Source organism: Molossus molossus, unplaced genomic scaffold (genome assembly GCF_014108415.1).
Source record: "Molossus molossus isolate mMolMol1 unplaced genomic scaffold, mMolMol1.p scaffold_m16_p_16, whole genome shotgun sequence".
Lineage (NCBI taxonomy): Eukaryota > Metazoa > Chordata > Mammalia > Chiroptera > Molossidae > Molossus > Molossus molossus.
The window spans coordinates 2,730,587-2,751,416 of NW_023425351.1; the positions used below are offsets into that span (position 1 = coordinate 2,730,587).

At 49.2% G+C, this 20,830-nt stretch overlaps 1 protein-coding gene across 1 annotated transcript in view; it reads right to left on the reverse strand.

Annotated features, from left to right (window-relative positions):
* The window catches only part of CNGB3 (cyclic nucleotide gated channel subunit beta 3), a 141,225-nt gene that overhangs the window by 17,067 nt on the left and 103,328 nt on the right, over window positions 1-20,830 (reverse strand). The window contains exons 10-13 of the mRNA XM_036264453.1: window positions 15,697-15,838; window positions 11,650-11,809; window positions 9,562-9,659; window positions 1,106-1,189 (exon numbers count right to left, since the gene is read on the reverse strand). Coding sequence (XP_036120346.1) covers window positions 1,106-1,189; window positions 9,562-9,659; window positions 11,650-11,809; window positions 15,697-15,838 — 484 coding nt within the window. The remainder of the gene's footprint in view (window positions 1-1,105; window positions 1,190-9,561; window positions 9,660-11,649; window positions 11,810-15,696; window positions 15,839-20,830) is intronic.

The following is a 20,830-nucleotide window of genomic DNA, read 5'->3' on the forward strand; positions in this document are numbered from 1 at the left end:
TCCTCTACTTTTCATTTTGGTTATTGACTTGACTAATGATTTATTGATTTTTTTTTCTTTATTGATTTTTAGAGAGAGAGGAAAGGAGAGGGAGAGAGAGATAGGAACATCGATGAGGCAGAATATCAATTGGCCGCCTCCTGCACGCCCCCCACTGGGGATCAGGCCCTCAACCTGGGCATGGGCCCTGACCAGGAATCAAAACAGCGACTTCTTGGTGCAGGGTCAACGCTCAACCACTGAGCCACACCGGCCGGGCTTGACTATTGATTTCATCTCTCAAGACATCATTCTTCCCTCGTGTTGCTCATCAGAGATGTAGAAAAATGTTCACTTTAGCGTCATATACTGGCAAACATTTGGAAATTGATGATGATATTCATAGATGGAAATGTGATGCAGCTTTAAATGGAGGCCATAGAAGATTACTTAACAATATGGATAATGTTTGTAGAGCGTGTACACAACAGAACAAGTTCCAAAGCCTATGTACAGGATGAGGCCAATTGTGTGAAACTGTCCATCATGCGGTGCACAAAGAAAGGCCACCACATAGCAATAATGGCTGTGTCCGGCGGGTGGAATTTTTGTCCTTGTGCTTTTAAAAATAATGAACATGGATTACTTTTGTAATCATAAAAAGCACAGTAAAATTTAAAAAATGTGGCACTGCCCAGCTGCTGTGGCTCAGTGGTTGAGCATCAATCCATGTACCAAGAGGTCGCCGGTTTGATTCCCGGACAGGGCACATGCCCAGGTTGGGGGCCCGATCCCCAGTGGGGGGCATGCAGGAGGTGGCCAGTCGATGTTCATTCTCATTCATGTTTCTATCTCTCTCTCCCTCTCCCTTCCTCTCTTTCTCAAATCAATAAAGAAAAAAAAATTTGGAACGAATGGGCTGTGATGCTTGGTGACTTCCGTCTGTGAAAGCACCTTTGCAGACCGCCACTCACGTCCTGTAAGCGACGAAGCCCAGGCGCCTTGCTGCGCACCGAGCCCGAGTGCCTTGCTGTGTGCAGGCTGCCTGTCCCAGTGCGGCTGTGCTATGGAATTCGCCCTGCTCACGTCTGTCTAAACTTGTGCCCTTGAGAAATAGTACACTCGCCTCTTTGCAAATGAAATCTCCAGGCAAATAGATGGTGGATTTCAACCTGAGCAGCATGTCACAGAGCATCTGCGTGTCACAGCCCTGCAGAGAAAAACAAGAGAGAAAAGTAATTCCTGTAGACAAGGCTAGAAGACCAATATTCCAAATGATGTTAAAATGCAATGGAAAAACAGAGCAGTAGATGATGCTGTCTGTGTTGAACACTAAAATATTAGTTGCCAATGGACATGGACTTGTCTTGACCCACAGTTTAGGAAGAAACAACCCCCAAAGCTAGAGTCTAGCAAGAGCTTGGGTCCTGGTTGGAGGACAGGGTCTCAACCCTGCCTGCAGGATGTGCAGCTATGTAGCCTCTCTTGCCCCACTCCCGTAGTCTGTGGAATGAAGGTAAACACAGTACTAACCTCACGATGGTGAAATTTTACTCCTGCAAACTTAATGCTTAATTGATAATAGCTATTAATGAGTGTGATAATATAACAATAATTATCAATATATTAAGACTTACATATCAAAATCTTGGCTGATACCTTTTTCTTAGAACATGTTTTATGCTATTTTATATATTTTTTTCTTTATTGATATTAGAGAGAGAGGAAGGGAGAGGAAAAGAGAGATAGAAACATCGATGAGAGAGAACATTGAGTGCTTGCCTCCTGCACGCCCCCCACTGGGGATCAGGCCCACAACCTGGGCATGTGCCCTGACCGGGATTGAACCAGTGACCTCTTGGTGCAGGGTCAACACTCAACCACTGAGCCACACCGGCCAGTGTTAGATGTTATTATTTAATGTTTTAAGCTTGATGTCTTTCTTCTCTAACTCAATCATCATCTTCTTAAAGGTAGGATAATAGCTATAAAATCAATTATCTGCTGAGGGATGACTGCTCATATCCACTTTAATAATGTAGCCCTGGCCGGTTTGGCTCAGCGGTTAGAGCGTCGGCCTGCGGTCCTGAGAGACCCAGTTTGGTTCCCGCTAAGGGCATGTACCTCGGTTGCAGTTTGTACCCGGCTCTGGTTGGGTCGTGCCAGTGGCAGCCACTCGATGTGTTCCTTTCACATCGATGTTTCTCTCTCTCTCTCTGTTCCTCTCTCTCCCTCCCACTCTACCTGAACAAAAAATGGAAAAATGTCCTAGGGTGAGGATTAAAAAAATAAATAAATAAATAATGTAAGACACAGATTTGATTTGTTAGAACATGTGTTTATAATTGTGTTCTGTCCACCTAATTATAATGCATATGAATGGCTAAATAAAAATCTAGATGCTTCCAAATATTCATTTATGTAGTAGTTTCAAATCTTTTGCTTTCACCAAATTAAAAACACATTTATTTTATTTTATTTTATTTATTTTTTTATTCTCACCCGAGGATATTTTTCCATTTTTTGTACAGATAGAGTGGGAGGGAGAGACAGGAAGAAATAGAGAGAGAGAGAAACATCGATGCGAAAGGGACACATCGAGTGGCTGCCACCGCACGACCAACCAGGGTCGGGGACAAACTGCAACCGAAGTACGTGCCCTTAGCGGGAACCGAACCCAGGTCTCTCCGGACCGCAGGCCGACGCTCTAACCGCTGAGCCAAACCGGCCAGGGCAAAACACATTTTTTTTTCTTTATTGATTTTAGAGAGAGAGGAAGGGAGAGGGAGAGAGAGACAGAAACATCGATGAGAGAGAACATCAACTGGCCGCCTCCTGCATGCCCCCCACTGGGGATCGGGCCCACAACCTGGGCATGTGTCCTGACCGGGAATTGAACTGGCGACCTCTTGGTGCAGGGTCGACGCTCAACCACTGAGCCACATCGACCAGGCAATACCAAATATTTTAATTTTTTCTCCCAGAGCTGCCTACACATAGCAGCTTTCTTCTTGTGGTTGGTCCTGCCCATCCCTTAGGGAATTATTATTTTGCAGAAAGCTGATCACGATCGGGAGCAGAGGAAGGAGAAGCAGAGGGCCTGCCCCCATTTGTGATAGGTTCCCATTCCCCTCACAGTCACCAGTTCTCTGTGATGAGTCCAGTAGCAAACTCCTGATCTAGTGGCTTCTGGTCACCCGGCTCCTGTTGAGCCTTTTCAGTTTAAAGACTGCGGTCTTTATTCCACCACCAGGTGGCGCAACAGGCCGTTCATTACATTTTCTGTCACTTCTGGCAATTTTGTGGTAGAGGCAAAATGGGATTTCCCTAGCACTTAATTTGATAGAATATATTTAAAAATCAAGATTCAAATAATAAATCATCAAAGAGGAGGGGAATTGGCCAGCCTCATAAAACTTAATTACACCTTATTAGCTTAATACTTGAGCTTTTGGTTGGAATTACGTGCAATCTGTAAGGAAGAGGGCCATTTTTATGGAAAAAAAAACAAACCTGAAAAATATTATGATTTGACTATTCATCTCTAAGCTCTTTAGGAACTCTGATAACTCCATGTACAAGCAGCAAATTTTACTAATTAGCCAAAATTGATTGAAGCAAAATTCTAGAAAAAAAATCTGTCTCTAATTCTACCTTCTTTGATTAAGAAGGAAAAAAACCTACATGAGCTTGAGGGGTTTTTCCCAGTGGGAAAGTCGAGAAGTACATGTGAGTTAGGTGTCTGGGTGTGAAATGAACGGATGGGCCGAGTCTAGCCTGTGGAATCAGAGGAACGGCTGGAGGTCCACTGCCGTGACTCCAGGGAAACCTGCCAGGGCTCAGCACCTTATACTTACCTGTTGGTTGCGCAGGCTGGCAGGGGCACCACTGAGGCAAGTGGGTGGGCTGTGCCCACACCCCCCCACGCCCCAGCTCTGCAGTCGCAGCCCAGTGACTGCATTCTCTGACATGGGACAATGTAGCCATCAGAGGCTTGTGAGAGTTACTCGTGAGAAGGGAATGAAGCAATTAGAGCAGCTATATTGTAGCACATAGTCGGAACTCCACAAACAGCAGCTGTGAGTATGTTTTGAGATACATGGATCCATTTTGAAACCTGGAGACAGCATCAGTTTGGCTCGCTACCTCTGATGGGTTACAGCCCACGCAGGTCTGAGAGCGCTTGGAGGCTGCCGTGGTAGCTTTGTGTCAACCTGGGGAGGCCCCGGTACTCCGCTCTCTGTGACCCCCCTTCTCAGCGCCACTGCGGACGTATCCTTCGATGCATTTAATGCGTTACTCTGATGATTTAAAGCAGAGTCCACTCCATGACGTGGGTGGCTCTCATTCAATCAGTTAGAGGCCTTAAGACATAAAAGCTGGACCTCTGTGAGGAACAGGAGTTCTGCCCCTGGACGCAAGCTGCAGCAGCCTCTCTGCCCGCATCTGCGGTCCAGCGTGACGGGGGGGGGGGGGGGGCATCGCGAATAGACAACCTTCTCCCTACATGCGCATGCGCTCACTCAGGGCCACCTGGGACTAGGCACCCAGGCCTATGGTGACTCTGTGGCTGGGACCGGAGGGTCGGGGACAGTATAGACAGCCCTCACGTGGCAGTGTCCCCAGGACAATGCGTGGCACTCTGCTTTCCTTACATGACCTTTGCCAAGGCATCGTGCCCCTTGCTGTTCGTGCCCACTGCGACATGGACACAGTCCACCGGGCGTCCGGGAAGGGAGGCAAGCGCGTCCTTGCGTCTGAGCCCTTAGGAACTTGAATAGAACAGAGAATTAAAGCCATTGATGTGCCTTTTGGAGAAACTGAGGGTTTGGGGGAGACTCAGTCTTTCTGCTGCACTGCAAACAGCACCGCCCCCGCCCCCGCGCCCCCTGCTCAAGTTTATGAAGTGGACGAATCCTGCTGCGATCTCAGACTAAGGCCCAAGGGGTAAACCTGCAGTGTCCCCCAGGGCATCCTGGTACAGGTGTTTGTGAGTTACGTGACAGTGGTCAGACAGCTCGGTTTGGTCTGACCCCGAGGAGGGGAAAGACACGGAGCGTGGGTGCCAGACTCCAGTCCTGCTCCCTCTCTCGCCTCCTGCCCACCCTGTAAAGGTACCGAAGATTCATTTTCAGGGAGAATTCAAGACGCGGAGGTTTTCCCCTGTGGACAGTCACCCTCCTCTGTGGTCCCTGGATAATCTGGCCCATTTCCTGTCGCTGTGAGTGGGATTCTGTGCTGCCAGTCTGTCCCCTTTCACCCCTGCCTGGGCCTACAGCATCGGCCACGCCCACAGCCGGCTGGGGGGGGGGGCAGCCCCGCCCACGGCTGGTGATGGCCACGCCCTGGTTTAGAGAACTGCTGTGAGCCACCCGGAGCATCCCAGCCCCTGCGGACCCCAGCCCCGTCTGGCCCGCTCTGGAACTGTCCGCTCTGTGCACTCGGCAGAGCACACGGGGTTCGCTGTGAACACCGAGACTCACTCAGAGGCAACACGATGGTCAGCGGGGTGTAATTTATGAGATGAGGGTGTAGGATCACTGCTCAGCCTACTTCCTCCCTAAGAAAATAACAAATGTGTATAAACTACTAAGACTGTACAAGATTAGAAAGATGTCATACCTGCATATTTTCTGCTTCATTTGGATGTCAAATAAAACACTTTTCCCATTAACAAACATATGACTAGAAATGGGTTCTTTCTGGAGGAACTGCATCTTTCACAGAAATGTCAGGGAAGGACGAATTTAACTTTATGTACAATGTTCGCGAGATGTTAAGATTCACCCTTTCTCTCAGTCAGATGTTGCTGATTTTATGGAGTTCCAAACACACGTGAAAACAAGGGGGCTCTGAGGCTGAAAATCGATAACTTCCCAAATCAGACATAGTCCCATAAGTCATTGGTTTCAAATGTAAAGTTTTTTTTTCTTTAAAAAAGAGCCAACTGTAGTCACTTATTCTCAATTAAGCTAGTCATTAAGGTATAAAGAGTTTTATAACATTTAAAAAATACTGTTCAAGTGTGGTGATTACCAGGGGAAGGGGTGGGGGAGAAAGCAGAGGGTGAGGGGGGGTAAATGGTGATGGGAGGGGACTTGACTTGGGGTGGTGAACACACAGTACAGTGTACAGATGACGCATTGTAGAACTGTACACCTGAAACCTACATAATGTTATTAACCAATGTCACCCCAATACATTCAAATAAAATAAAAATACTGTTACCATGACTTAGCCTCGTGTCTTTCATACCTTCTTTTTCACCCTAACCTACAGGAATAGCTATTTACACTGTGCCAGCACATAAATGTGTGCATTTAAAACAAACAGAAGCAAATATGTTATAAGATGATGCCTGCCTTCCTCGTGTGTGAGGAGCCTGTGGTTTTCTCTCCCATTTGATATGCTGGTTAGGACCCCCTTACTTGACTAAATTCATGCTCCCCCTGCAGGCTGCCCCCCCAGATCAGAAAACTGCACATTCACTAGAGTCCCCCTGAACATCCACAACATCTCCACATTCTCTTTTGAGACCATTCTTTTTTTTTTCAATTGAAGAATAATTTATATTCAGTGAAATATATAAATTTTAAGGGACATGCCTAGTCAGTGTGACTCAATGGTTGAGCACTGATCCTGCACCAAGAGGTCACCAGTTCAATTCCCGGTCAGGGCACATGACCAGGTTGAGGGCCCGATCCCCAGTGGGGGGCATGCAGGAGGCGGCCAACTGATGTTCTCTCATCGGTGTTTCTATTTCTCTCTCCCTCTCCCTTCCTCTTTCTTTAAAATCAATAAAGAAAAAAATTACAAAGTAAATTTTAAGGGACATTTGGACCAATTTTGACAAATACATATTCTGTGTAACTTCCCTAGTAAGACAAAAGAAATCTATCACCTGCAAAGGTCCTCTGCTCTCTCCCTGGCCAGCATCTCCGTCCCCACCCCCACCAGAAGAAACCATGATCTTATCTGAATCATCACAGAATGACCTATTTACTTCTAAGACCATCCTTCGACCATCTCCGACCTTGGTCCCCTGCTCAACCCTACCTCTGATCCCCTTGGCTGGAAGATTCTGCCATTTGTCAAAGTCTTTAAAAATTATTATCTGCAATGTGATTTGTTAACCTAGAAGTAGTTGAAACAATCAAGAAAAGTCAGTTCTATATTAAAATTTAAGGTGATATCTTATCTGCTGACTCCTAAGGAGTCTGAGGTCGACGAAAACTCCCAGGTCTAAACACACAGGTATAAAACAGATCGTTGCTCTCTTGATATTTGCAATATTTTGATTTTGGACTAAGTCCAGAACTTTACTTTTGTGCTTGCTGAAATTAATGTTGGCTTTGCTCAAAGTTCAAAATATTCAGTTAATTTTAAGTTTTGTAATCTAACATATTTTAAACTATTCATTTTTGTGTTGGGTGATTTGCTAATTTTAAATCACATGGTTTATATCTTCATCGAAATCCTGATGGAAATGAGTATCAGGATAGATGGAGAAAAGGGTCCTGGGAGACTGACCCCACGCTCATGTCCTGCGGATCTCAGTTTGACCCGACATGGGAGACTCTGCCTCACACCTGCCGTCCACCTGCTGCTTCTTCAGCTTGTCCTGTGTCCTTCTGTCTGGATTATTTCTTCTCTTCTGTCCACACTTCTATCCGAGGGGATGACATCCAGTCTCACAGCTTACAACACATCAATATGTCGACATGCCCAAATTTATTGCTCCTGCTTGAACCCCTGTCCTGAACCCAGATTTATTTATCAAACTGCCGCCAGGACATTCCATCCGGGAGGCTAACTCTCGCCTCAGACTAACACTCACACACAGAGTCTCCACCCTGCTCACCCTGCTCACTCTACAGTGTCCTGTTCTGCAAATGACGTTCTTATCCCTCTTGCTCCTCAGGCTCAGATTCTTGGTGTCGCCCTGGACTGCTTTCTCTCTCCCTCCCTTCATACAATCCAGCAGCAAACACCTGGGCTCTCCCTTCCAGATCCATCCAGCATTTGGACATTTCTTTTTTTGGTATGTGCCCCTAGCGGGAACCAAACCTGGGACTCTCTGGTCCGCAGGCCGAAGCTCCAACTGCTGAGCCAAATCGGCCAGGGCAGATTTCTTTTCTTTTCTTTTCTTTATCCTCACCCAAGGACATTTTTCCATTTTTTGTTCAGATAGACTGGGAGGGAGGGAGAGGAAGAAAGAGAGAGATAGAAAAGAAACATCGATGTGAAAGGGACACATTGAGCGACTACCACCCTTATGACCGACCAGGGCCGGGGACAAACTGCAACCGAGGTACGTGCCCTTAGTGGGAACCGAACCCGGGTCTCTCTGGACTGCAGGCCGACGCTCTAATAGCGGAGCCAAACTGGCCAGGGTTGGACCTTTCTTAATAGTTCGGCTCGTACTACCTGGGTCTGGTCACTGTTACCTCCTGCACAGATGGTTACGGTGACTCCTACTGGCCCTTCTTCTGGTCTTTCCCCACCTAACAGGAAGAATGACCTTTTGCAAACTGATCTCAAGTAGGTCCCCTTCTACTCGAGAGCTGCAGCGGTCTCCTCGCCCAGTCCACTCAGAGTCTGCGGCGCAGCCCCCAGGGCCCAGGCCACCCGCCCTTGGCAGCCTCCCCTCTTCTCTGCCTTTGCTCCATCTCCAGGGCAGGGCTTCCGGCGCCCCTCCTCCTGGGACCACCGCCCTTCCCTCCCTCCTCTCTCCAGAGTCTGCAGGCTCCTCCCGCTCCCTGGGCTGCAATGCCTCAGCTCAGGTGCTCAGTGTGCTTCATCATGACCAGCGCCACCCTCCTCCTCCTCCTCAATCCGTTTCCTTTTGTTCATGGCATTATCCCCGCCACACCTCATATGTTTATTTTTCTTTCTCCTCCTTTGGAATAAAGCCAGTATTTGCTTTAAAATCTTGTACAGTCTCAGTGGTGGAGATGATGCCTAAAACACAGTAGGAACTTAATAAATATCTGTGAATGAATGAATGAAACAGGTGGGTCCCACACAGAATCAACTGTCATGCAAGAAAACTTATGTCCAAGTTCAAGAAGAGGGTACTAGAATTAAAAAGATTCAAAGAGTTAACACTTCCTTTGCTATGCATTAAAAAAAAGCCTCTAGATTAGAACTGGGACACCTACAGGTGGCCTCCTGACCTCTGCAGCAGGAGGCGGAGCTGGAGTCCTGATAGTCAGCCACCCAGAGGGAGCCGGCCGCCTGTCCCGCACAGGCACAGGCACAGGCACAGGCACAGGCACACACTGAAGGATGGGAAGGAAGACGCAGCAGCAGAGACAGACTGCAGAGTCCAATGATATTTAAATCAACGTAGGACAAGCCCGAAGAAGTCTTTCTCTTTGACCCACCAGGAGAGAGAGACTTCTAAAGAACATGTCATCTGCTGAAGGGAGACCCATGGTTTGACTCTAGTTCCACGTGAATTCTCCAGGTCATTCTGATTTTGTCAAAACAGAAGGAAAACACCATAAATGCTGTGTGCAGCAAGCGCTCAGACCTTACAGAGAAAGGGCCGAGGGGTCTCCGCCCCTCGCGAGCACTTGCCTTGAACAGCTCGACGTTGCTGAGGATGCTGAGGTTCATGTCCAAGGCGAGGGCTGACCGCATCGCGTGGGGCAGGGTCTTGAGCAGCTCCGACTCATCTTCATAAAGGGGAACACATCCACCCACCGGGTGGAATAATTAATGAAAAACATTACCCAAGTAGGAGAAAAAACAAAAAAATGAACAAAATGTCCACTCTTTTTATAAGTAACCAGCTGCACCCAATTTTAGGCCCACGGCCCCTGGTGGCCCCTGGTGGCCCCAGGTGCCCATCCCAGAAGAGGGGCCCTCAGCTGCTGACGGCGTGACAGTCCTGAGCACACCAGAACGTGTGTTTGCGCAGACCTTGGATATGGTTTAATGGCCACAGGACAAAGGCTAGTGACAGATGGGGACAGGAAAAGACCCAGTTCCTGACTTCTGAACCTGTGGATTCCAGCCCTGGCAGCCTAGGGATGGCGGCATCAGAAAGCCCCAGGCTCTGTCACTGTCTATGTGACCCCTGCAACAACCCTAAAGGTAAGTTTCTTGTCCCTGCTTTGCAGAAAGAAGAAAGAAGAAAAGAAACATTAAACACCAGTGCTCGGAGGCCCGCCCAGTTGTGCACTGTCGGTGGGCGGCCCCGCTGGGATGGCATCTAAAGAAGAAATGTGTTGAGCAAATTTAAATGATTATTTACTTGCTTATCCACTCGGTGAAGAATGTGGAGATCAGATTTTTCTACCTGTGAATGTTCTGCAGACAGAGCTGCCCATTCTCAGTGTCTAGTATGATCCCAGTTCTAAGAGTTGATCATTTTTGATGTTTTCTTATGTTCACTTAGAATAGGCAAATTAGCCCTGGCCGGTTTGGCTCAGCGGTTAGAGCGTCCACCTGCGGTCAGGAGAGACCTGGGTTCGGTTCTCGCTAAGGGCACGTACTTCGGTTGCAGTTTGTCCCCGGCCCTGGTTGGTCGTGCGGGTGGCAGCCACTCGATGTGTCCCTTTCACATCGATGTTTCTCTCTCTCTCTCTTCCTCTCTCTCCCTCCCACTCTATCTGTACAAAAAATGGAAAAATGTCCTCGGGTGAGGATAAAAAAAAAAAAAAGAATAGGCAAATTACTATATTATAACATAATTTTGATTCAAACAGTGGATCCAAATAGGACGATCGTTTCTATAAAAGCACAGGTCCGTGCTGTGGGGTGGTTTGTGTCTGTTGCGCCCGTGGGCGGTGAGCCTTGCCTCGAGGGGAGACGCGCTGGCCGTGGGGTTCTCCACTCCGGTCTGGAGCGAGGCCGGTTGTCTCAGTCTTTCGGATTTAGGAAGAGGCTCTACCTGCGGCTGAGTCTCCTGGGTGAGGCGGGAAGGTGGAGGAAAGGTCCCGTCGCCAACCAGGGCTTCTCATCGGCTCTCAAGCACCTTGTGATTTGAGAATCGCCTTGTGGTCTGCACTCTGGATGCTCCTTTGGCTTCGGAGTGGCAGTAAATCCCTCTTTTTATACGGAAAGGACGAACTAAGGTTGGATCTTATCATTGTCAGCATTATCTTTTGCTTTATAGCATAGAGTGGAAAGGACTTTAACTGCAGCATCATGGCCCTGAGAGTCGCCACCGTGGACTACGGAGGGCTCTGGGGGAGACTGGTGGTCTGCAGCCTGCTGGGAGTGCTGTGCTCTGTGTAAGACGGCGGTGCTGCAGGGAGAGCCAGGCTTTCGCAGAGAGCAGAGGCGGGTCTGAGACTTAGGTGTCTGCCAGCTCTGAGCCCTTGGCCAGCGTTTTCAGTGAGGGGCCTCCATTCCCTGGCCTCCTAAAAGGGGTTAAAGACACCCAGTTTTCCCAGTTCTGTGAGGCAATGTGTATAATACCTGCCCCCTGGCAGGTACTGAATAAAATTTAGTGTTTGCTCTTCCAGGGTTTGCATAACCAGTATGCTATGCTGGGTATTTAAGAAAAATAAACAAAAGCCCATAGTAGATCATTCATGCTTCGGATTTCATATAGCTGTTTCTCAACCTCCTGCTCAAATCCAATGGGTCTGGCATCTGCCTTCCTGAATGTCCCTCCCATGATGTAGCCCCAGGGATGTAGGGATTTGCCCTGCTTACCCAGCATCCTCTGCGAATCCCACGTGTACTCATACCAGGTCCGGACCCGGCTCTGCACACTCTTGGGAATGGAGTAAGTGTTCATGTAGGCGACGGTGCGATCCACACAGACACGGAAGCTGTTCCGAGCGGCTGTGGCTGCCCCGATGACATCGAGCATCTGAAACCAGGAACAGGGTCAGGGCATATATTCCACTCTGTCTCCGACAGCTTGATTTTTAACACTCTGATCTTGGGTCCTGATTTCCACCACTGACATAAAATACTGGGCTGACTCTGACCCAATGCAAACAGCAGTGAGGGTTGTGGGAGGATTCAGCCACATAACGCGTATGACTACACACAATTCTCTGAACATGTTGCATTACCGCAAAGATGTTAGCTGAGATTTAAAAAAATTACCTGGCACAGGCTTTTGTAAGGAATGTGCAAAGAAAGTCAAGCCATTCCCTGGCCGTGGCTGGTCTATTTGGGTGGGTCTCACTCTGAAAGCCTCCTTCATAGATTATCTAGTGTGCTGGTGTGTAGACTCCATTCATCACAAATTGTTCCCTGTGTACTTCCGTTGTGCTGTGTGGACTGATCACATCGAGCGTCATCATGCTTCAGGCACAGCATTCAGTAGAAGCTGAGACGTGTAGAGATCACCGAAGCTTCATCTACTCCTGTGACCATACTGAGGCACTGCCGGGGTTCAGGTCCGTATATTTGTGACTCAGACATAAACCCCACTCTCAGTTAAAAGCTGAGTTTTAAGGTCTCAGCGCAGAAAAGATGGACGGCTTGACTCTTCCTCTCAGACACAGGGAAGCAAGTGGTTGTGCACGTGCTTCGACTGCGGGCTGATCAAGGGGAGGAAGAGCAGGGCCCCACTTCCCCGCTGGCAGACTGCTTGTCCGTCCCGCAGCTGAGCCTCGCCAGCGGGGAGAAGCAGCTCGTCCAAGGCGCCGCTCAGACGGCTCCCACCAGGACGCCTGCTCGGTGTCCACCGCGGGGCCACAGGCTCTCTGCTTGCCCGAGTGCTGCGAGCAGTTCTGTGGGCAGTCACACTGACACCTGGGTGTCAGCCTCTGACTTACTCCGTGGGGACTATTCTCTGGCGACCTCGACTCCTATGTCCCCTTCCTCCTTGCTGTTCTTGACAAATGGTGGACCTGACCCAGTCATCTAAGGCCATGGGAACCTGACTTCAGGGGCTGGGCAGTGAAATCTAATTGAGTTTAAAATTGGTCACCAAGGACCATTAAAAGCATGACTGATCCGTGTTGGAGGCCCAGAGCTTGCAGTGACAGGAGTCTGAGTGGGCTGTGCTGGCTTTGGAGGTGCAGACTTGAGGCGAATCCGTGTGCTCCGGGTTAGGGGAGAATGTGAGGGTTTGAGAGGGAGAGAATGTCCGTCTCTGAATTGAATCGGAGAACAGAGGGCCTCAGTTAAAATGTGATGAGCAGGTCCGGTGTGGTTCTTGGTTGGATACAGGTGGGGATTTTGAAAGAGCTGTGCTTTTGTCCCAGGACCTCTTACGTACGTTCCTGATTGCTCGCTGCATCACCTTGACTCGCTGTGAGATTTTAAGGCACAGCCCTCTTACGTACGTTCCTGATTGCTCGCTGCATCACCTTGACTCGCTGTGAGATTTTAAGGCACAGCCCTCTTACGTACGTTCCTGATTGCTCTCTGCATCACCTTGACTCGCTGTGAGATTTTAAGGCACAGCCCTCTTACGTACGTTCCTGATTGCCCTCTGCATCATCTGACTCGCTGTGAGATTTTAAGGCACAGCCCTCTTACGTACGTTCCTGATTGCTCTCTGCATCATCTGACTCGCTGTGAGATTTTAAGGCACAGCCCTCTTACGTACGGTCCTGATTGCTCTCTGCATCATCGTGACTTGCTGTGAGATTTTAAGGCACAGATCTTCACCTCTTGCCACAGTCTTTCTCTTGGACTCCATGCTTCTGCCTTTCAGTAGCTTGGTATTTCTTCCCATTCCTGTTGGAATCTCAAATCCAACAGAAAGGCAGGTGCGGGGTGGTGTGTAAGACATCGCTTCTCAGACTCCCTGGGTGCGTGGGCCCCCTGAGGAGCTTGCGAAATGAAGATGTCAGCTCCTTTGAACTGGGTCTGTCCTGGTTCTGACTTCCCCAGAGACACTGCTGCAGGTCTGAAGACCACACTTTGAGGAGCAAGACTATTGAAATGGAGCAAGATATAGTTTTCGATCTTGTAAACATTGCCTTGGACACAGGAAGTGCTAAATACATTCTGGGTTTTGCTACTAGTACCAACATTATATTCTGTGGCTCTAGCTTATAGCAGTGTAACGACACATGTGAACTCGAACCGCATTTTTCTAGACCAGCTAGTTTCAATCACCATGAATGCATCTCCCCAGCCATTAAGATTATATTTTATACTTACAGATTTTAACTGCTTGGTGTCTCTTCTCAAACCTGAGTATTTTCTAGATTGAGTTGTTTTCACAACCTCTCCTCTCTCTCACCATGCTCAGGCTGGAGTTGCCTTAGCCCTGTGTAATTGAGTTAACCACGATTTTTGTTTTCTGTGTTTTGCTGTCTGGGACCTCCCCTTCCGCTAGTTTACTCCTGAGATTGCACCTTTCATATGCAAATGACCCACACGGAGCCTTCTTTCCTGGGCTCTCACAGTCGGTCCTGGTCCTGCTCAGCCGGCCCTGGCCACGCAGGGCCAGCACCACAGCACCAGAGATCGCTCCCACACCCCAGAGCCCGCACCACCACCTGAACTCCTGGTCCTAACCCCGCCTGCCCTGCTCACCTATTGCTCCCGGTGCTTCTTCCGGTGGCCCCTTTGGTGTGATGTGACCCACCTTCTTGGATCTATTCGTAAAACAATCTGTGGTTTTGATGCCAATTGCATCCTGGCCTGTCGGCCTCGCCACACCTAAGCAATAACAGAACCTCCATTTTAAAAAAGTACCACCCCTGCAGTTTATATTCTATTTTGGTTAATCTTTCTTGAATCTCTTCTTTGTTCAAAAGCCTCCCCTGGCTGACTTCTCACGGCTTTTAGGGTAAAGTAAGTATCTTTACCACCGAGCCCCTAAGCGTCCTGTCCGGCTTACAAGCGCCTTCACTCCCGGTCTTCTGGTGCTCATTCCACTTCCTGCGACACGTCTGTTCCTCATCCCTGCCGTCTCTGGTGGGGGAGCCACCCATCTATTAGTACCGAACCTTATCTGCTTTTCAAAAGATGTTTCAAATGCATGCTCTTCCAAGGAACTTCCTGGGAGCTCACACAGTTCTCTCTCCTCTGGTTCCTGTGGGACGGATCCTTGCCACTCACAGCGGTAGGTGTTGAGTTTTGACTGTGTGGTCCTGCTCAGGTGCTATCAAGCAGGTGGGCATCGCTAAACTTCATTAAGCATGGCTTTTATTCACACGCTGGCTTGGTGAGCGGACCCGCTGCTCATCTAGTGGGGAGATCCTCTCTGCGGTTTTGTCTGACTCTAATGCATGGGTCTCAACGTGGCCTCTCCCCTCGCAGACGTCAGCACGTGGAGGACCTTCGTGCTGTGGGACTTCAAGGGTGTTCTGACACCCAGCGTCTGGTTCTTGTGAATCCGGGATTTCACAGGCACTGGGCTCTGTCTCTTGCAAATGCCAACCACCTTGCAGTGGTTACTTATGCACCTGCTTTCTTTTCCTTCGACACTGATTCCATAACAAATATTTATGAAGCCATGGTATCTTCATTCAGTTAATTCAGGGGCATCTGCTCACCTCTGCACTGCAGGACCCTCTGAAGTGGGTTCTAACCCAGGGATTTTATGACACTATTTGAAGTTTAATTACATTTGGGAGCTTGTAAAGGTTTTTAGAAGCTCTAGGAAGGAAGTTACTTCAGAAACGGGCCTTTGCCGTGAGTCTAGCCCGACGCTCACTGTGCGCAGGCCTCCGACGACGCAGTCACTCTGAGGAAAGTGCAGCAGGGTTTGCGGCCCCTCTGCGATGCTGACAGACCTGCTCGTGGCAGCGCTGTGCACCTGCTCATCACCTCGCAGTTTACCTGGCCAATCGCGCTGGAGAACACAAACACGCCCAGGAAGAAGTTCAGCAGTTGAAAAACAATTTCAAACAAAGTCTGTGGTTCTGGAAGGCCCCCGATGGTAATCAAACTGCGAACAGCAAAGTAATAACATCGCAGGTACCTGTGAAAAGAGAAGACAGACATTGTGTATTTTCCTGTGACACTAAAATCACACTGTGCTTGGAGCAGGGATTCCCTCCAAGAAGAACATGTCCCCCTGGCCAGGCCTTCCGTAGGCAGCGCTGGGACACACCACGTGTTCTGGGGCCAGCTTCTCTTTCTGTTTTTCTGTATTGATTTTAGGTAGAGAGGAAGTGAGAGGGAGAGAGGGAGAGAAACATCAATGAATGGGAACATCACTTGGCCACCTCCTGCATGTTCCCCACTGCGACTTGGGCTCACAACCTGGGCATGTGTCCTGACCGGGAATCGAACCAGAATCTCCCGGTTCATGGGTCAATGCTCAACCACTGAGCCCCATAAGCCGGACCTAGTGCCAGCTTCTTCTTCTTCTTTTTTTTTATCCTCACCAGAGGACAATTTTGCATTCATCTTCAGATAGAACTGGAGGGAAAGAGGGAGGGAGGGAGAGAGAAACATCTATGTGAGAGAGACATATCGACTGGCTGCCACTCACACAACCCCAACCAGGGCCGAGGACAAACTGCAACCGAGGTACATGCCCTTAGCGGGAACCGAAGCGCGGGACTCTCTGGTCCACAGGCCGACGCTCTAACCGCTGAGCCAGACCGGCCAGGACCTTTCTGGATGAACATTGTGAAATGACTCCACACACCCAAGGAGAGCATCTTCCAGCTGTCCCCCTTCTCTCCTGCTGCAGAACAAATCTCCCCCAAACTTAATGCTGTAACCCAACAGCTATCTCGCTAGGCTCATAGTTTTGTGGCTCAGGAAGTTACCCAAGGACAAGCAAGCAGAGAGGGATCCTCTGTGCTCATGATGAGCGGCCCTCGGCTGGGGGTGGCTGGAGAGAGCTGGGAAGACTCGACGGGCCGACGTCTGGGGCCGGGATCCAAGGTTTGCTGGGACACAGTGAGAGAACAGGAGACACAGAGCTCCTGACAGCCTTGCACGTTCCTGGCTGTAGGGGTGTTTCTGTGCTCTAATGGGGTGACTCTGGGTGGCTCCTGGGGGAGGGCTGGTCACCGGAAGGACCAAGCCATGGTAAGTCGCTTGTAATTTTCTTTGTAAAATTTTTGAAGGCTTTTAATTTTATTTTTATCAATTGATTTTTAGAGAGACGAGGGAGGGAGAGAGAGAAACATGGATTTGTTGTTCTACTTATTCACGCATTCATTAGTTTATTCTTGTATGTGCCCTGACCAGGAATTAAACCCGCAACCTTGGTGTACTGGGATGATGCTTGACCCAACTGAGCTACCCGGCCAGGGTGAAGCTTGCAATTTTCATCCCTGTCTCCCATTCTCTTGAAAAGGAAGAAGGGCTGAAAAGGGAGTTAATGATGGACCATGCCTCTGTGATGGAACACAAATAAAACCCCAACGTACAGGGTTTGGAGAGCTTTGGGCTGGTGGCTGTGAAGGTGCTGGGACGGGGCAGGGCGAGGCCTGGGAGCTCCGGTGTGCTTTCCACACACCTCACCCCGAGCATCTCCTCCGTCTGCTGTTCATCTGCACCCTTGATCCCCTGAGGTAGCCCGGTGAATGTTTCCCTGAGTTCTGAGTCACTCTAGCAAATTAACTGGATTCAAGGAGGGGTGGCTGGGAGCTCTGATCGACAGCCTGTTGTCAGAAGCATAGATGGCAGCTGGGACTTGCTCCTTGGGTTTGAGGTGTGTGTGTGTGTGTGTGTGTGTGTGTGTGTGTGTGTGTGTGAGTGAGAGAGAGAGGGGGGCCAGCCATGTAAGACTGAACCTCTAATCTGTGTGACCTGAGGCTGTCCTCAGACTGTCAGAATTCAGTTCAGTTGCAGGACACCCGGCTGGTATTGCAGAGAATTGCTTGTTTTTTCCAGCCCCCCAGTGTCTTCCTCTCATATGGCTGAGCCTGGGATGGAATGGCTGGGAAACCGGGGGGCTGGCTCAGTACCTGTTTCCACTCAGCCCCAACATGAGCAGCTGGGTTTCCTGCCAGCAGGGTGGTCTCAGGGAAGATGAGTTCTTAGCAGGGGCCACTCTTCCCCGGCGGTGCGAGAGGCTCCTTATAGTCCAGAAGTCCCGCCATGTCTCAGTCTCCTGACACATGATCTTGTCCAGCAAGTCACCAAGGCCAGTCCAGATTCGAGGACGGGGCATTTGGATCCTCCTCTCATGAGGAGCAGCAGAGGCCTGGAGACCACGGTTAACCACCATGCGAGTGAACCCAGGTGATGGGAGCTCCAGGACATTGATGGGGCTGGGGAGTCCCCACAGTCCAGTCCAGTGTCTCCACTGGTGGAAAGTAGAGTTTCCCTCTTTCCTGTCCACAGTTAGTATACTGTTGATATGTAAACCATGGCGGAGACAGAGGGGACGAAGCTCCATCTCAAGAGGAAAATGACTCTCAGGTGTAATAAGTAATTTACCTGGAAATGTAGTATTGAAGACAACCAGGTGTGCTCAGAAACATACTTGATAAAGGTTGTGGACTTGACAGGAGCTACTGCAGATGAAGTGACTGGGACCTTGCAGCCCAGACAGGAAGAGGCCCGGGCTCGAGGGCAGCAGAGAGGATGAGGCAAGGTGGGGGCAGAGCAGGGCAGACTCCCTCAGCCACAGCGGCTCAGGGTCTCATGGAGCCACGTGGGGTGAGAGCGGAAGCTACTACCTCACCCCACTGTGTCTGCATGTCATTTACGACTAGGGGCACCCACAGCTCTGAGCGCGGCCTACGTCGGGCCCTCCCCTGGGCTCCCTAAGAACAGTGTCCGTCTATGGAAGCTCCTCCAGATGGCGTCAGCGAGGGGCGCTTGGACCCAGGCACCCTGCCTCTCTATTTCAGGATCAGAAGGGACACCGAAGAGGAGCACTTTTAAAAAAAATTATTTTTCTTTATTGATTTGAGAGAGGGGAAGAGAGAGAAACATCGATGAGAGAGACATCAATTGGCCGCCTCCTGCATGCCCCCCACTGGGGATTGGACCCACAACCTGGGCATGTGTCCTGACCGGGAATCAAACCGGCAACCTCTCTGTGCAGGGTCGACGCTCAACCACTGAGCCACACCGGCCGGGCCAAAGGAGCACTTGTAATGGAACCCTACCCTCTCAGGCTGTCATTTCTGCTCTGAGTGCGGCACATATATCACGAGCACTTTAATTAACTGTACGAGTCTTTGAACAAGGGTGGTCTCTTTTTATTAAAATAGTTTGCAATTTTAAGATATTCAAGTAGTAAGAAGTTGAAGTTTACAAAGAAAGAATCCAATTGCAGTTGAATTCCATAGTTAAATGAAAATAGATCTAGAAAGAAACCACTCATTTTGGAATTCAATCCTTTTGAAGGATAGGAATCTTTTTTCTTTTTTTTTAACCTGGGGGATATAGACAAAGGAAAATAACAAAGTCTCTGGTGGAGTATGAAACCACTAATGCCAACAGAGCACAGGAATCGGCACTCTACCGGGGTTCCTAGCAGGGTTCCTGGGATTCAGTGATATCACAGTGAACCTGGTGTCAAGGAGAACCACCTGTAAGAAGTACAAATATATGTTATGAACTGCATTTTAACTTTAAAATTTTAATTTTCTGTTACTTGATTTACTTTGGTCATGAATCCTGGACAGGTGGGTCTTTTTAAGTGAAGGACCTTGATTGAGGCAACCACCACCCAGCGGCAGAAAAGGGCTGGCTTCCCTCCCGATGCACCAGCCCTGTGCAAGTGTAGAGATGATGGCAGGGGAATCACTTCTCTCGTGTTCTTGTTTACGGATGTTAAATAACAGTTGGAGGTGAAGCTTAGGCATGGATCTTCCAAGTCTGAGGGTCAGCCCTGCGCTATTTTTATGTGTATGGAATAGTGTGTTGTGTTGATTGAAAGTTTTCTGCCCTGATGCCTGGAGGTTTATCTTGGGATTCTTTCTCAGTCATGTCTTGTACCCAAAAATGCACCACCAAAGGTGAGATTTGTAATTTAATTAGATGGTATCTTATTGATTGCCTAGGATTAGCTTAATTACCCACCGCCTTTCGTCTCTCTCTGCTCCTGAACTCTGTGCTGCTGGGTGTTTTATTACACCAGAAGGCTGTCTAGTGTCTGGTGTAAAGACTGGCATATTTTTGGACCCTCAATGGCTACCGTCATCTTCATGTGTGGACAAAGGGTGAGGTGCCCTAGGCTGCCCTATGCAGGTCCAGCCCTTCTGTCTCCTTCTGGGCTACCTGAATCCTGGTCCCTCCCCAGCCTTCCTCGTCCCCCTTTCCATGAGGATCTGTGTTGGGGATCGGGGCCTGGGGTTCGCCAAGAGGTCTGGGCACACTGGGGAATTTATGCCAGAAAATTAAAAACTGTATGGACAAAGGTAGATGGGGATATTTCTGGGTACCAGATAACTGACCTACTTATGTTTCCTTTGAGCTAAGCCCTTTCCTTCCTTGTCAAGCTTCTCACGAAGGGTGCTGGCTTCTCAGCACAAACAAAACCGACTTATCATCTCCTGCTGCAATGCACACATGCTGTTCTGGTGCAGATTCCCGGGCAGGAATGAACTGCACTTCTATTTTAAATGTTCACAATGCCTGATGAAGGTCACCCTGTTTCGGCCTGATTCTCACTGGGGCCAAGTTGACAAGTCCAGGGGCACCCTTCAATTCATAGGTTGGCAGAAACCATCACTGGCTTACAAGGTCAAAGTGTAACATGAAGGAACACATGGAGCAGGTGATATTAACAACTGCCCTGTGCAAACTGTCCTGAAATATGCAAAAATGCTGTTTTTAATGGCATTACCTTTGTACAAATGGAGGCCTGCCTCTCAGGTTGGTAGCCGGGCACTGAAGCTTTGGTTTGGAGTGAGTTCTCCTGTGTCAGTGGGCAGGATCGGAGCCATGGGGTAAGGCTTGCCTTCACAGGATGTGGGTGGGAGATGCCAGTGCGGAGAAACACACTGAGCCTTCTCTGGCCTAGGAGATGATTACTTGTGATTTTTCTGTGAGG